This window comes from Notechis scutatus, chromosome 2 (genome assembly GCF_049901735.1).
Source record: "Notechis scutatus isolate UNSWTSFEM ecotype Mainland chromosome 2, rNotScu1.2, whole genome shotgun sequence".
NCBI classification, from domain to species: domain Eukaryota; kingdom Metazoa; phylum Chordata; class Lepidosauria; order Squamata; family Elapidae; genus Notechis; species Notechis scutatus.
In genome coordinates, this window is record NC_142010.1 from 114,965,086 (window position 1) to 114,981,249 (window position 16,164).

General features: G+C 39.7%; 1 protein-coding gene across 1 annotated transcript; it reads right to left on the bottom strand.

Moving 5' to 3' along the window:
- Nucleotides 1–838: 838 nt before the first annotated feature.
- GPS1 (G protein pathway suppressor 1) lies at nucleotides 839–16,154 on the bottom strand. The gene is made up of 14 exons (XM_026667348.2): nucleotides 16,071–16,154; nucleotides 10,633–10,725; nucleotides 9,558–9,739; nucleotides 7,710–7,874; nucleotides 6,664–6,799; nucleotides 6,280–6,357; nucleotides 5,717–5,777; nucleotides 5,362–5,447; nucleotides 5,040–5,134; nucleotides 4,468–4,573; nucleotides 3,539–3,619; nucleotides 3,271–3,408; nucleotides 2,338–2,472; nucleotides 839–1,275 (listed from the first exon to the last, which is right to left on the bottom strand). Exons 1-14 carry the CDS (start codon nucleotides 16,101–16,103, stop codon nucleotides 1,201–1,203), a joined length of 1,464 nt encoding a protein of 487 aa, XP_026523133.1. The 5' UTR covers nucleotides 16,104–16,154; the 3' UTR covers nucleotides 839–1,200.
- Between the last annotated feature and the right edge of the window lie 10 nt (nucleotides 16,155–16,164).

The window sequence follows — 16,164 nt, forward strand, 5'->3', positions numbered from 1 at the left end:
ATTACGTAGATTACATATGGATCATCCGTCTCACCAATTTCTTTCCGTACTTTTATAAAAATGGCATGGTATGATACACTAGGATTAAAGGGTCCACAGAAAGACTTGTTCAATATCATCTACGATTGTAATTCAAGCAATCCTTAATTTCAAAACTGCATCCTTCGGTTATCTGTACTAGAGTATAATTGAGTTGAGAAGTTTGTGGAGGAGAGCAAGAATTAATGTTCAGATCTGCCGTTATCATTGCAATTATGTTTTTAATGCATAGGAGAGAATGTGGCTTTAAACTAAACAACATTAACAGTGTCTGGGATAAATTGTAGATAAATTGGCCAAGAGTTAAATCCAAATTTGTAACTGCTTCCTTGGGATGAACCCCAATGAACCTCCCCAAATATAAGTAACTGGAACACTCAAACACCCAACCTACGCTTCTTAACGCAACACAATCTGTCAGGCCTGTAACCACATACCCCTTTTGTTATGAAGTAAATTAAAAAGTAGTAGTGCAGGCACCCAGGCAGGTCCTACCCAAGTGCAGGGGGAGATAATTCCATATATGTTCCCCCACCCCATCCCATTTGGAGCAGGAATTATCAAAGGAACCAACTATTCATCTGAGGTCTGGGGATGTGAAAACAAGACAGAGCACACACACTAAAAAAACACAGGAAGAACAGATTAAAATGGAGCTGATTCCAGGTGAATGAAAACACAGCCCAGAAGTGAATAAATGGAAAGGATGCCTGTTTTCCTGTGATGCTGTCCAAGAGAGACTCTCAGGGCCTGAGACGATGCATTCGCACAAATGAAAAGTTCTGCACGAACACACATGTCCTCCAGATTCATGCTATTTATCTTTTACTGAACAAAAACAACAAAGCTCTTTTTGGCAGCTGAATGAAACCAAGATCAGCTTCTGTTTGTGAGAAACCCCGGGAAGGATAGGATGAAGCCAGCTCGCAGGCTTGCATATTCTCAAAGGGCTGCATCTGACGAACATTGTCTGTTCTAAAAGGAGTTCTCAGACTCTCAAAGCTTGCCTTCAACAGCCTGGCCCCCTCCTCCCCCCCCCCCCCAGCCAGAGAGTCTGAAAAGGCACCAAGGGACAGTTGATGTTGTGGGTACTGGATACGCATGGCCCTGGGTATGTGGGGCAGGGAGGGAAGGGACAGTCTTTTGTTGGCTCAGAGAGCTTCACATGTTGGTGCTCATCCGGGACTGGCTGTTTGCTGGAGTGAGTTCACCTTGGCTTCCTTCTCGTGGAGGAGACTGTAACAAGGCAAGAGAGAGACCCAAGAACCAGTAAGCAATCAGATAGAGAAAGAGCTCATCTCCCATCCCACAAGTTGTCACACCAGCAGGCAAGTGAAGGACACCCCCAGGGAGCCAAAACCAGACGAATGGAAAAGAATTAGGGACTAAAAGTTTAGACAGCATTGAGAGACATAGTTTTACTCCTTCAGAAAAAAAAAAGGGCCAGTGGTAGAAGAGCACCATCTTTTAGGTTGTCTCACAAAGTATAACACAGTTAAGGGAAACTGAGGACTTAAGACCCCAAGGATGAAGGTCTCCTCTAAGGCTGGGCAAAACTTTTTGAAATAAGGGTTTTGTAATGTGTGCAAGCAAAGCCCTCTTCCTCTGAATAGTTCAAGCAGTTATGTCTATTGCTAGGATCACACAACTACTTCAAAAGCCGTTCCCAGCTGCTTCTTTCAAATGCCTCGCATAGCCCTCTTCCTGCATCTTCCCTGTAGATCTGCCAAGAAAAATCCACCTTTGGATTATGTTCATTTTGTCACTTCCTGCTGCAGAAAGCTCTGTGCATAATACTTAATAAAACAATGACATTCATTGCTACCACATGTACAATGGACTCAAACTGGAGTGACAACCACTGTTCATCTTGAGGGCTACATACCAGTGCTACAGTCATAAACAAAGATTCTTACATCCCAATTCATGGGGAGCCACATTGAAAAAGGGCTATTGCTGTCAGGTCCCCAAGTGGATAGGTGTGTTTGGTTATTACAGAACAGAACATTTGACTAGAAAGGCCTTAGGCTTAATGCAGCAAGGCTCTTCTTACGTCAACGGCAAAATCTGTACTGAACTAATAAGATGTTTCTAAGAAAGTGTCTTATCTAACCTGCTTGTGGCCTTCAAATATTTAAGCATCAGCTGAAGTCATTCAGGAGATGCGTAGGAACTACTTGCCCTGGTTCTGCTGATCAGCTCAGTCCAAATACCCTCATTTACATTTACACCAACTTCTGGTTGATGCTGATTCACAAAGATGCAAACCCCTGGAGAATGCAGGGCATTTTTGCTCACCTTCACATGGATCTGATTACGCAGGACAGCAGCTCGTAGGATCATAGCTTTGGCGCGACGCTGAAACTCCTTTCCCATGAGCAGGGACTTTTCAAAGGTAGTACTGCGTTGGTCAACATCTCTGGCATACAAAATCTACAGAATAAGATTAAGTAGCGGGGGAGATACAGAGACTATTAGAGGTGAAGAGGAGCAGTAAATGATGTCTGAGAAGCAAAATGCAAAAGCCTCTCTAGTATTCGTTGAGGGGAAATGAAACAGCAAAAAGCATCTTCTGAAAATTCAAAAGCCAAAAGAACTGAATTCTTTTTGCATAGAAATAAAAGGATTTTTAAAAAAGAACTTAAAATTGAAGCAGGGTTTCTGGATAACCAGGAGTTATACCTTGTCTACAATATATAGATTTTTATATTGGCTAAAATATTATAGACTACAGGTAATCTAGACTACAGGTATTGTTGATTTACACCCATTCATTTAGTGACCGTTCAAAGTTACCACGGCATTGAAAAAACTGACTTATGACCTTTTTTACTTACAATCACTGCAGCATCCCTATAGTCACATGATCAAATTTTGGATGCTTGGCAAATGGCAGGTATTTATGATGGTCGCAATGTCCTTGATCAGATTCTATGATCTTCTGACAAGCAAAGTCAATGGGGAAGCCAAATTCACTTAACGACTGTGTTCCTAACGACTACAGTGAGTCACTTAACAACTGTGCCAAGCAAGGAGAGGGTAAAACTCATTTAACAGTTGTCTTCCTTACAACAAAAATTTTGGGCTCAATTGTGGGGCCCAATAAAGTTGTGGATTACCCACATGTCATAATTACTATGTGCAAACAATTAAATTCATTCTGTCTAACTAGCCACTGGCTTTCAGAAGTGGCCAGAGAGACCGAGGAGTATTTATGCGACTGGGACTCACCTTGCTATGGGAGTCTATTCTGGCATTTATTAGCCCCTCTAGGATCAGCTGAGTGAGTTCATCCTCCAGAGCTGCCACAGTAGTGTTGAAAGCAGTGGCCATCTTGCGCATGTCTGCTGACACATAGGGGCTGAAATACTGGGAATAAAGGGAAAAGTCAAGCGAGAAAAAAAGACAGAGAAATATTCTAAGAGTGACTCTGCACTGCATTCAGTGAAGAGAGGAACAAAGGAAAGTCACAACTGCAGCCACAGGTAAAGACAGATACCTGGATAAGGGCCCGATTTCGTATCTGGGTGTAAAGTGTTCTCACATGAGGTGCCAGGTACATATCCAATAGTAGGTTATCCTGTCCAGAACAGCAAGAAGAATGGACATAAAGCTTTCCAAAGCTTTGCTCTATAAAACAATCATTTCTAAAGTTTGCAAAATGTTAATAGTAAATGGAAAAGAAACACTGAATCTACCTAATAAGATTTACCAAGGCACTGCCACATTTCCTTTGGAGTTACCATAACATCCATTAATCTCTTTCTACTAATGTGCCATTAATCTGGGAGAATGGAAGTAACTGTAATAGCCACAGAGGAAAAGAATATCCAAAACTATTAACTGTTTCCATTTCCTCCCCCCACCCCCCGAACAAGCCAGTCTCAACCCCCACCCCCATAACAACATCCAAAGCATGCCAAGATAATTTTTTGAAAGAGACAGTGAGAAGACAAAAGACAAATCTTAGGCATGTATCTGGACTAACTCTCAAGATAGTACAATTTCAGCCTAACAGCTTTACATGGACACTCTTTTCCTCTAGCAACATTTATTTGCTTTCATTCCTGATTTTTTTTAAAAAAGATATTTAACAGGAATCTGTGTACTTATAACAGTACATAGCTATAACGTATTTTTCCATTTTTCAGATTGAGCTTAATACCTAGTAGCCCGAACATTTTACCTGAACACAATGAAACAGAGTGTAATTGATTAAGGTTAACGTGCAAGAAGGGCAGAAATTCTTGCCCCCCACCCCTCATTCCAACTATGACATGGTATTATCTCTGAAGTCTGTCGCTTACCCCTTCCTAAGCCAGGCTTCCTTATACTTGAGTAGTTTTGCCCAAAGGGTTCTCGCAGTTCAAATGCTGTTGCAACTGTTTTGCAAAACATATTGAGGAACACTAAAACTCTAGGACATACCTTCATCTCATCCAGCATCTTGAGACATGAAGCATATTTGGATTCATAGAACTTGAAAATGATGTCACGCACCTGTGGTTCTAGCTCTAAGAACAGTTTGAAGGAGCTGTAGATACAAAGGGAGTCACACAACCTGAAGTCAAGTCATCTTTTATGTCTCTTTCAAAGAGGGCTACTCTATTCAATGGAGAAGTCCTTTTGATTGTGTGATCATTTCTACAAGATTGTGAGTGACCACTGTCTCAAGAGCCAGAGGGCATGGCAGTGGAAAGGCGTGACTGCCTAAAATCTGGACCCAGATGGGAGTAAGTCTGTAATTCTTCATCCTGCCTTTCTTAAAATTACAGGTAGTCCTTGACATACGACCATAATTGACCAGTCATAAGTTGAGCACTATCGGTATGAAGGAAAAGTAATCAGAGGAACTTAAAATGGAACATGCTGGATACAAGATGAGGAAGAGTACTTAATCTCTTTCAGTCCTGCCATTTGTCTGCTCCCATTAATAAATCCACTAACATGTCCCTTATAATTTAGTTTATTTCATCATCAAAGTTCCGCAAATCGTTTACCTGCTGGCGATGACATTACGTTGCAATTCTTGTCGGTCAAAAGTTGCTAGTGCACACAGTCCACCATATACAGCTACATTGCTAGGAGAGAGCAGCTAGGAAAAAAGAGAGAAAGGACAGCCTCTAAAGAATAGAGATAAAGAGCCCAAGATTGCCTGAATCCTTTCCCCAGGTTTCCCAGGAAAAAAAAAAAACACAAGGGGGAAAAATAGCTGATCTCTCCAGATTTAGCTTGGAAAAGGTCACATATGGTCTCGTAGTGCCATTTCCTTCACACTAAACCCCACTGTTTTGCCAGCTCCCATCACTTCCACATCCTCACCTCAGGGAAGTCACAGTGATCAAATGAGGCCAACAAGAAGCACTTTGCTGCCTGCTTGTACTTCCGGGCAGCTAGTTCAGCCAAGCCTAAGAATGAGAACAAAGTTACTTTTTGTGCAGGGGAATCAGAAGAGAGAGAAGGCCAGGGGTCACAGAGAAACCTAAGCATCAGCCTCTTAAATTAATAATAGTTCCTAGGAAGAGACTGACTCGGGGGGGAGTGGCTTTGTGCAGTTACAATATAATATTGGAAAAGCAAATTGGAAGATTTTGCTAGTCTATCGCACCGCTTGGATACAACCATTCCCACAAACACTGAGGATGGTATCAGTTAAGTAAGCAAACCATTTTCTCACCTGCGGCACATTTCAATTTGGTAAGGATGGCCTGTGTCTGGCTGTCTCGTTCTCCTCTTTGCTAGACAGGGAGGAGGGAGAAAAATCAGTCAATGGACAATATTTCAGCTAATTCATTCCATTCAGGTTGCCTGAGGAAGCAGTTCTTTTCTCTTATTTCTTTTCCCTTGGCAGGGATCAAGAACCCATCTGAAATGCAGATGGAGTCACTCAAAGCTCTAAACAGGGATCGTGTACACAATATATTATCATGTAAGCCAATGATGAAATTGAATCTCTGCTTCTTTTCAGAGAGGAATCTGAACCTCATGTCTACTTCCAAGTTCATTATTAATTAAATAGCTCTTTAACAATCTTTCTACAAGTTAAAACAGTACACAGCACCACAAAGGACTGTATTTTATCAGGAGATCAAAACAGGGTAATTAAAGGCAAACAAGGAATTAGCAGGATCTAGCATATGACTAGTTCCAAATTCCCATTCGCTTGGGAAAGTCAGTAGACGATCTTGAATCTATCATGGGAATGTCTTGTCACAGACAAGATGGAGAAAAGCTTAGTACCTCTGCAATCTCCGGCGTGGATTCTGCTTTGCTCACGTAGCTCAGGACATGGGACCAGTTTTGAAGATAAACACTGACCTGCAAAGAATCAAGTCCAGATGTAGTTGAGTAACCCATTACCTGACACATTCAATTATGTACCTCTATAAAAGAGGTAATTGTGAAAAGAGATCTTAAGGAGTTGCAGTAGCCTATTATTACTGACTGAGTCCTCGTGAAAAGTACTGATGGGAAAACTGGAAATTTGAAATGCAAAGATAGAAAAGGAAGGAAGGTTTATATGTTAATTATGAGTTGTGGGGGGGAGTCTATTTTGAACAGTGATTAAATTTTACTACTCTCCCTTTTCCAAATAAAGGACTGCTGAGATAAACTGCTGTTTACCTTGATAACATTGAGGCACATGTTAATAACATGTTTTGCACTGGTGCAGTAATCACGGGCTCGTGAATAACATTTAAGGGCATTGCTGAGGTCTCCACAGTCAAGGTAGTGATCTCCCAAGTCATCATGGCCTCTCCTAAAAAGCAGGCAGGTGTCAGTTATAAACAAATAAGTATCAGAAACACATAACCCTAAACATTGTTTGCCCTTGTCCAAAAAGTCTAACTACTGGTTAACACATGGTAAAGATATTTCTGGCAGATACTTAGCATCAACACTTCCACAGAAACCTAAAAATGAGGATCAAATAGACTTCTTTATTATGCTTTTTAGTATACTACTACAAAGTCCACTGTGCTTCATTGCTAAACAGATCCACTGCCTCTTCTGAACATTTATTTCATTGAAAAACTATTCATAAGCTACCATGAATAATGTCCACCAGTGCTGAGGAATACAACTGTTACACACATTATCAAAGTTAACAAATGTATACTACATTGAGAAGAGTGCAAGATACATGCACTGCAAAATCTGAGAGTGGGAATAAGCAGTAGCAGCATTAGGAAAAATGTGGGTCACAGAAGGGAAAAATTATATTGGGGGGTAAGATGTGTCTCACACATTACATGTTCAGAACAAATATAGTATATTTCACACTACCTTCTGAAGGTTCACAAGAGAAGAGAGCAAACTATTTAATTCTTGGGAACGAGTGAAAAACAGTTCAATCATTCAATTTTCTTTCTCAAGACACATTTGAAAAATGATCTGTGACTACAGATTATGGAAAACCCCTTTCATGTGAAAAGGAAATGTGTAGCATTTTCTGCACAAAGATTCCTTCATGGTTTTATTTCATGGCAACATGTATCAGAAAACTGTAAATAATAAATTCAAGAAAATGTCATTTGAAGTATACACAACCCATTAAATGATTCCAGATAACATTTTAAAAAGTTATTCTGAGATTAGTTTTACCAATTCGTAACTAACTACCAACTCCAATTTCTTTTGTTTTCATTTGTTAATTTCCCTTGTGTTACCTGATGCTCTCCTTGATTGAATTTCCTTTATAATTCTTAAGATCTGTGTCTAGCTTTTCCAGTTTGAGGAGAGCTTTTTTGCGTGTAGCCTCAACCCATGCTGTGTCTAGAGGAGGAGGATCTATCCCACCATCTGGGACAGCATCAGGTGTGTTCTGCAGCTCTCTGAAAAGGAAACAGTAGATACACAAAGTGTATAGGGACGCAGAATAATCTGTTACCTACAGATAGTAACAATCTATCTACTGCCACAATCTACAAGGATTGAGAAGGATCATAGCAATAATTAGGAGTACAATTAATTGGCTCTAGACCAGGGGTGTCCAACTTTGGCAACTTTTTGTGGACTTCAACTCCCAGAATTCTTCAGCCAGCAAAGCTGGCTGAGGAATTCTGGGAGTTGAAGTCCACAAGTCTTAAAGTTGCCACGGTTGGACACCCCTGCTCTAGACACTATTGATATTTGATGAGTGAAACTCTAAATTCAGAAAAGTTCCACTCATATATAGAACTCCTGTATATGTGCTGAATGGATTGTTGGGAACTAAAACTGATGACCTATATAGGAAAACTACTACAGATCCCTTTGTTTCACAGTTTGAGTGAGGAATAGCAACATATCTGTGATTTAATCAAAGAAGGTAAATAAAGAGCCAAGACAATCAAAAGCTGACTTTAGTAGCCTAACTACGCTCTATCTCTCTGCTAGGTAAGCTTTTATTTAAGCAGCAAACATTTTCAGCTATATTTGATTCTAATGCTTAGTTCAGTTCATCAAAATACCAGAAAACAAATGAAAGGGCTCCCTTTCTACTGGGTGCACGAATGGCTCCTAAGATATAAAGAAGAATTTCAAATTGAAACCATATGCAAGAGCTGAGTAAAAAAGATAACCTTCTGGAAACAGTCATCTGGCTGAAAGGGGCCTTCCCCCAGGGCTTTCTACTTTTTATATGTATACATGGTAGTGCAAAATGTCCATGGGAATGGAATTTGGCAATAATAGTCATAACAGAAAACTTTAAGTGCTCTACCTTCAATTTCAGTACAGTCGATAAATACCTTAGACAGACTCCAGTATCTAAATATAGATAAGGTAGGATGTTAGCACAACTTAAATGTTTTACCAGCTATTGACTTGGAAGTATGAGAGAATATCTTACAATGAACAGCTTTGCCTATGCAGAATGGGTAATGGTGGGAAGGCTGATCATTTTCTTTTGAACTGTCCCTTTTATAAGGATATTTATGCATGCTATTAGAAAATTCTCCAGAGCATCCGCTTATTTTATCTTTAGTTTCCATTGTTTAAAAGGCACAATATAGTCTCCCTGAATGCTTTTAAATTTTACTATATTACCTACAGACATCAAAAAGGGATAAGTGCTTTCAGGGAGTACTGTATGAAATTTGTGCCATAATATCTGATATCTATTAGATTTTGTGTTAGAAATGACAATTTACATCCTATATTTTGTTGCACATTTGTATGAATGTTAGTTTTAAAACACCAGACTCTTTTAAAAACTTTGATAAGTTTATAGGCTTACTTTTATAGATTTTATATATAATATTCATAATGTCATGCAATATTTAATTCATGTCATTCATATTTGTATGAATGCTTTATTATATTTAACTGTAATTATGTTGTATGTTGGTCATTAACGTTCTGTCTCTCTCTCTCTCTATGTGTGTGTATGAAACACACACACACACACACACACATATATAGCTATAGATGCAAAGTCAATCAACTAAAGGTGTGTGTGTGTGTGTGTGTTTGTTTGTTTGTTTAGCACTATGCATCCCCAATAAGCCTTTCAAGACCCTTCTTCATCTTAGTACCTGGTAGCTTCAGTCAACTTCCGGTGAATCTCCTCATAAACATCCACATTGAATGTTCTTTGGACAAATGAGAGCGCCATTTTCAGGGCTTCTACTCGCAGCTGTGGGCAGTGGTCAGCAATGAACTGCAATCTTTCAATCCTCATCAGGCCGCTGTAACTTGCTGCATACTGCTCCAGATCCTGCTCCAACCGGAATGAAGAGATCATAGACGGTAGTGTGTATTAGCCCAACTATTAGGCCCCTGGTATTTTTAGTTCAAGAACTATAGAGAAACCATAGAGTTCCCAGATGATTGCTAGCTCTAGATCCTAAAGCATACAGGAATTATTCCTGCATATTTTTGCTTCTTAATGACAAATTGTACATTTGTTTCATTTTTATTATATTCTGTAATCTGTGAAACAGGTATCTCTGCAGAGCAGAGAAGGAAGAACTAGGAGGTACAGTTATCACAGTAATGATTTTGCTCCCTTGAGGCAATAGATATGAAGTTCATCTAGACACTGGTAATTTTGTTCCCAATATAGAGTTAATCCTGAGCTATTTTATAGGGCTATTGTAAAGTTTATAATCAAAAGCACTCCCTAAATATAAGAATTGGTTTTAAACTGACAACTCAAGGACTTATAGTTATATGAAATATGACAAGCGGATAGCGCCATCCAGTCTCAAAAAGCTAAGCTGGCTGATACTTATAAGACTGGAAGCTGAAAAAGCATCTTGGGAGAAGACAATGGCAACCTATTTCCCTACTGGAGCCACTAAAGCAACACAGGTATTTTCATAAGTTCTTCAATAGTTAAGCTTCATTCAAAAGACACTTTATCAATAGAAGATGAAGAAAACTGTGGACTGTTTTTGTTACACAATGTGAAAGAGTTGTTATTCAGCTCCCTCTCGCCTGCCATTTTAACCAACAATATAAATCATTTTTCTTCAACATGTAAGCAAAGGTTACAAGTAAAACAATAAGCAGGTAGTTTTTGCTTAAAGTAAGGACTGATAGAGAACCTAGGTTTTGGAAGACAATTCTAAGAAGCCCGTTCTGTCCTTTTTGCCTTCAAGCACATACCAGAGTTGGGTTCTCCACCACGTAGTTGATATCAGGTGCATTTTGCTGATCTTCTTGGGGATCTACATCAATCTGCATGGGCTCTACCGCACCCTGTAACAGCAGAGCATGTGAGTGAAACAGAAATGAAGAGTCTCTCCCTCCCAGCCCCAAGGGAAAGATTCCCATGCATCAGCAAATATAACTGAACTTGACATTTAAGCAATGCATCTACAGCTTAGGATTTTCACTCCACGAAGTTGTTTTCCAGGCCTCCCAGAAATACTACCCTCACTTTGTGCCACTAATTCACTCAATAGATTTCCTTGCTCTCAGTAATAAAACAGAGATGATTAACCATTTTCTGAACCAAAAACGGCAGTTTAATCCCCTCAGTTTGAACCATGTATATGTATCAAAGTTTGTTCTTATAGTAAGCAAATGGAACAATGTTATATTGAGAAAAAAATTAACAGAATTTAGCATAATTAAATTGGGATATTTTTCTTACTTGTCATCTTATAATCTAAAGTTTATATTGTTTCATATAAGTCATAGGAAATTCTGGGCATATTTTTAATTTTCATTCATAATGAGTGGAAATAATTGTTAACAAGGAAATCCACTGAATCTTTATGAATTTTTTTCAGTCAAACCCAAGAGCACATATACGGTATACTATGTACAGTACTGAGTATACTGTATCTCCACAATACTGCCAAGGCTGAAACATGAAATAATAGTCTGAAATTATTATTGTTGTTGTTATTCTGCAATAGTTCATTATCCAAGATCAGGGCTGGATTTATAAGGGGGCAATTCAGGGAGATTTCTGGGCTTTAAAACTTTTGGGAGAGGGGAAGGAAGACTGTCCTCATCATGAATTTTTTCCAGGAACTGAAACACAGAGAAGTAACTTTACATGGCATGAACAAATGCAGAGTTACAATTCCGCACATGAAAACGTACAAAATAATACACTATGGATAAATCAAGCAAGCATGCACATTTCAACAACATGGCTAAAAATGCAAAGAAAAGTAAAACCATTTATAACACAATTAGGAGAAAAACACAATTAGGTCTAAAGCCATGTCTGATCCTCCACAGGTGTCATCTTTCACACTTATTTGATGTAATCTTGTTCTAAAGGACATCAGTATCAGGAATCTCACTAGATCATACCAAAGATCTATTTTTAGTCTATATTCTGTCCAACTGAGTTCCTTTAGAAAGCCCATAAGGACATGAAGGCAAAAGATTGAGGAGAATCTAGGCTTCTTGGAAATTTATTAGACGTTTACCAATGAGAAATGAAAGAAAATTAGTTTTATAGCATGACAACCTATCTATTACCAATCTTTCACTGTGGTGTGAAAGCAGAGATTGAATATGATGTCATAGGTTGCACTCTTGATTTATAACAGTACAGAGCGACCCCATACCCCAACCCAAAGACTGTGGTGAATCAAGAGGCAAATGCTACATTGTACAAAATATATGCAATGCAGGCCTAACAAGGTTCCTCTATTTCTAAATCCATTTTTAATTGTAATCAACAAAAAGGGGTTTAAGAGCTTGTCATTTTAACAGAATATGAAGGATATTTTATCTCCTTTAATTAGAAAATTATTTTGCTGAGACACAAGCATCATGAAGAAAGATTGAAAATCTTTGATCCCAAGAAAATTTTCCATGAGATCCTAATTATATTCTTATGTGAAGAGATAATGTTGTGATCTTTCCAGAGTCATGTAGGTGAGATGAGTGGCTATATAACTTGAAGAAATAAATATTGCTATTGTGATTTTTCACCTAAACTCTATTATTTCAAAGGATACATTAAAAGGCTGGACAATAGCTACCTGAACCCATCCAAGGTTTATGGCATTCATCTAAGTTGAGATCCTCATGATTTTTTCCAATTAACCTATGCCCCAAATGGTCTGGATAATGAAGCAGTGATAAACCTAGGCTTTATCAATTTACTTCATTTGCAGTCATTTCAGCCACTAAATTTATATGATCATTTGAAGATAAAGTATCAGGGTCAGATCACTGGTCATCTTAATAGAATGCAGATTGGCTGCCTGAAGTTCTGCAAATGCCATTTGACTATACTTGCCATTAGAAATATCTACTAGTTAGGAAGGTTGGGACTGAAATAGCTATCCTAGCAACGTATGAAGGGCCACAGGTTTCATAACTCTAGTCCTGTCTGGTTAGGAGAAACTCTCCAAAGCCTGACTCAAAGCCATTTGTATTGACCAAGGCTTTTCCAATTGAGAATCTGCAATGCACTCCACTATACAAACAAGACATTTCAAGAAAAATGTGCTTTTTTCACAGGATAGTCTTTTTAGAAGAAAGCATAATTTGAATTCTTTATGATTAAAGGTGGGGTATCTGAACATATACAAAGGGCAGATTTTTACTTATGAGTTGTCTTGACTGTTTAGACCTTATTTTTTGAGTGCCCTGTCTTTTGAGAACAAGCTTTTTATGGCAAAGTACTACTTTGTTTTAATTTGGGTATGTCTAAATGTCATGTTGGACAGGGCAATATCAGGATGATACCATGCAACAGAGCGCTCATCTAATGGCCACTACAAGGAGACCTCCTTTTGTCAACTTCATGACTGTACAGTACTAAACTATATCAATAGAGTACTTCAAAACCTAGAAGAAGAATAAAAAGCACAATTTTGGAAAGAATTATTGGAGGTTTTAAGAGATGAAATATTGTAAGGCAATCATTTCAGTCCTTAAAGCCATTCAGCTTCTTCAAAACATATCTAAAAGGCCTAGCTTTTGGCTTCACCCGTTCTATGGAGTCTCTGAGAATTGCAGAAAGAGTTCATGCTAGACTATACTTTTTGCACACATTGTTTTTATTTCTAGGGATTAGAATACAATTTGCTACCAAATTTCAACTATGTGATCTCTGGAGGCCACTAAAAACAAACCAAAACAATACAGGAGCCATATGCGGTCTCTGGACCACTTATCCCTGTTCCAATAAAAGATGGCTATTTCCAAAGAGACAGCCTTCTTCATGCCAGTACCTCAGCTATGCATTCCCTCCCACCCACCATCAAACAATGGATCCCAAACCAGTCTTGCAGCTTTTAGTATAGTCGGATAATCCTGCTGTTGTGTTAATGTCCATTGCTTTGATTTTAAGTAATGACATTTGTTAAGAAAAAAATAGATAATGCAACGTTGTGTTTAAATCCCTACTTAAAAGTAGAAAAATGTTTAAAATACACAAATTACATACATAACAAAGTAAAGCCATACAACTGCTGTGGAAAATTATAGTCTGTCGCCCATTGCTTCGAGTCTGCAAGCTTTCAATTATTCTTAGACAATGGGAGACAAATATCTTTGCTAGCAGCTCAACAGCATGTAACAAATTCCTTTGTTTTTTTGAAATACATCCAATTCAGAGAAAGGAAGGGATGTTTTTTTTAAAAAAAAAGAATATGCCTTAATGTTGATAAAACTCAAGTCATTCTCACTCAGACATCCTTGAGTGCTTTCTCCTTTGAGATACCTCATAAAGTAGGGTGCAGGCTGATAAGCAGGCACTCAGGCTGAAGTCTCCAGATGTACCTGGGAGGAAGAGGTCTGACCTACTGCTGCGGGGAGTGTTGTATAGATCTGTCACTGACGAGGAAGCTGAGCTTGGAACTGAACTATCCCTCATCCTGTCCTGACTCTCTGTACCCCCTCGCCCTGACACAGAGCTCGCCAGCTGCTAAAGGAAAGAAAGGAAGTTAATGCCCCTGCAGTCATAAACAGCTATAATTCATGGTAGGCTTAGAATAATATGAACTGGCTTTCTTTCTCTTTCACTATAGGCCTTTATTTATATCCATCTTAAAGTTATAAAGAATTAGCATTTACGTGCCACATTAAACAAGCAACAAATGTCAAACCCACTGGCTTAGATGCATAATTTCCTAAATATTGTATTATAAACAGTAAAATTAGAACAGATACATTTCATGTGATTTGTGACATGATAATATGAACTTGGGTGCAGAAAACTTTCCATAATGCCCTTAAGAGGAGCTGGAAAAATACATGGCATCTCTAAAAAAGAGGAGGAATCAGTTTTGGGAGGGGCAAGCAAAAATTGCAATTTCTAAGACATTGTTTTTCTTAACGCAGCAAGCCTCTGACATTTGGAAAATGTTTTAGGAGACACTGATCAGAGAGAAAATTCAACATCAAATTCCTCCCTCTATTGTAATCTTTCAAGGTTGTTGGTTTTGGTCATCAGTTAAAATCAACAACAGAAAGGTTTTTTTTAAAAAAAAAAACCTTTGAGAAACCAGGAAGGAGACAGAAAGATGCAAAAGTTTCTCCATCCTTACTTTTGTCCTGCGATTCTATTCTTAACAAACCAACAATTGTGAAGTTTCTGACATAGTAGATAGGATTGTCCAAATGTCTGAACAGGTACTTCAGTTTCTCATTACATTTCAGACATCATTGTGATTGATATTTTTTTTTAATTTCCAGAAGCAAATGCACAATTACAAGAGCACCAAAAAACAAAAAGAGCCAGTTTATTCCAACTTTTGAGTGGCAGCATTTGCTGGGGGATTGCATTTCATGACCAGGAGATATGCAAACGGTGGGAGAGTTTAATTCTCTTTCAGTGGTATTTAGCTGATCTTGAAAAATCATTTATATCTACTTCCCCCATCACGGCACAACTGGTGGGGGGGGGGGAAATAATAATAAAGGCCTCCACCAAAGACTTCTTAAAAGCATTCAAACGAAGCCCAATTGCTCTGTTTCGGGAATTCCTACAGGCGTATCTTAAGTGTTTTTGGCGGTGGTTTTGCTCTCCGAGCTTGTTTCAATTTAGCTTCTGAGCGTTTCGTTATCAAACTAGGTAACATCATCAGGATGGTTTCCTTGTCCTATTCCTCTTTATCTTTATAAATGTCTACTAAGTGTCCTCAGCCCGTTACGTGGAGCGAGAAGCTGCAGACCGATCCTCGGGCTGGCCGGCAGCCCCCCAAGAAGGTCACCTCTACCGCGTCTACACAGAAACCAGATGGACAGCAAGAGAGGGGAGAGGAGGGGGGGGAGGGGGGCGCAGCAGAGCCAAGCGCACCAGGCGGCGGGGCCTCTCCATCCGGCGGCCACGGCCCTGGCCAACCACTCGCCCTCCGGGCAACGGATCATCTGCCTTCGCTCGAGGCCGCCCCTGCCTCCCGCCTGCCTCCGCCGCCTCCCCTCCTCCTGGAGGCAGCCCGGGGGCGGCTTCCGAGAATAACACATGGGCTGATCCCACCGGAGGAGCCGCTCGGCAGCCGCCGCCGATGCAGCCTCCTTCCCGCCACCGCCTTAATTCCGCCTCGAGCCGCCGCCGCAAGACACGCCCTGCGGCCAGACCTCCCCCCGCCCCTCAAGCGACCCCCTCGAAACTTCCTCGATACCTGTAAATTGAAGACTTGGACGGGTAGCGGCATATTGACCCTCGCACCATGCACCTCCGGGTCACGTCCTCCCCTCCCACTTCCACGTCCGGAT

Bases quoted from the DNA above. Each gene is read 5' to 3' on its own strand.
- GPS1 (XM_026667348.2), bottom strand. From the start codon at position 16,103: ATGCCGCTACCCGTCCAAGTCTTCAATTTACAG. The intron at 5,448-5,716 runs GTGAGAAAATGG...TCTCATTCTTAG, and splicing joins CAAATTGAAATGTGCCGCAG to GCTTGGCTGAACTAGCTGCC. The intron at 3,409-3,538 runs GTATCTGTCTTT...CTTTATTCCCAG, and splicing joins GAAATCGGGCCCTTATCCAG to TATTTCAGCCCCTATGTGTC.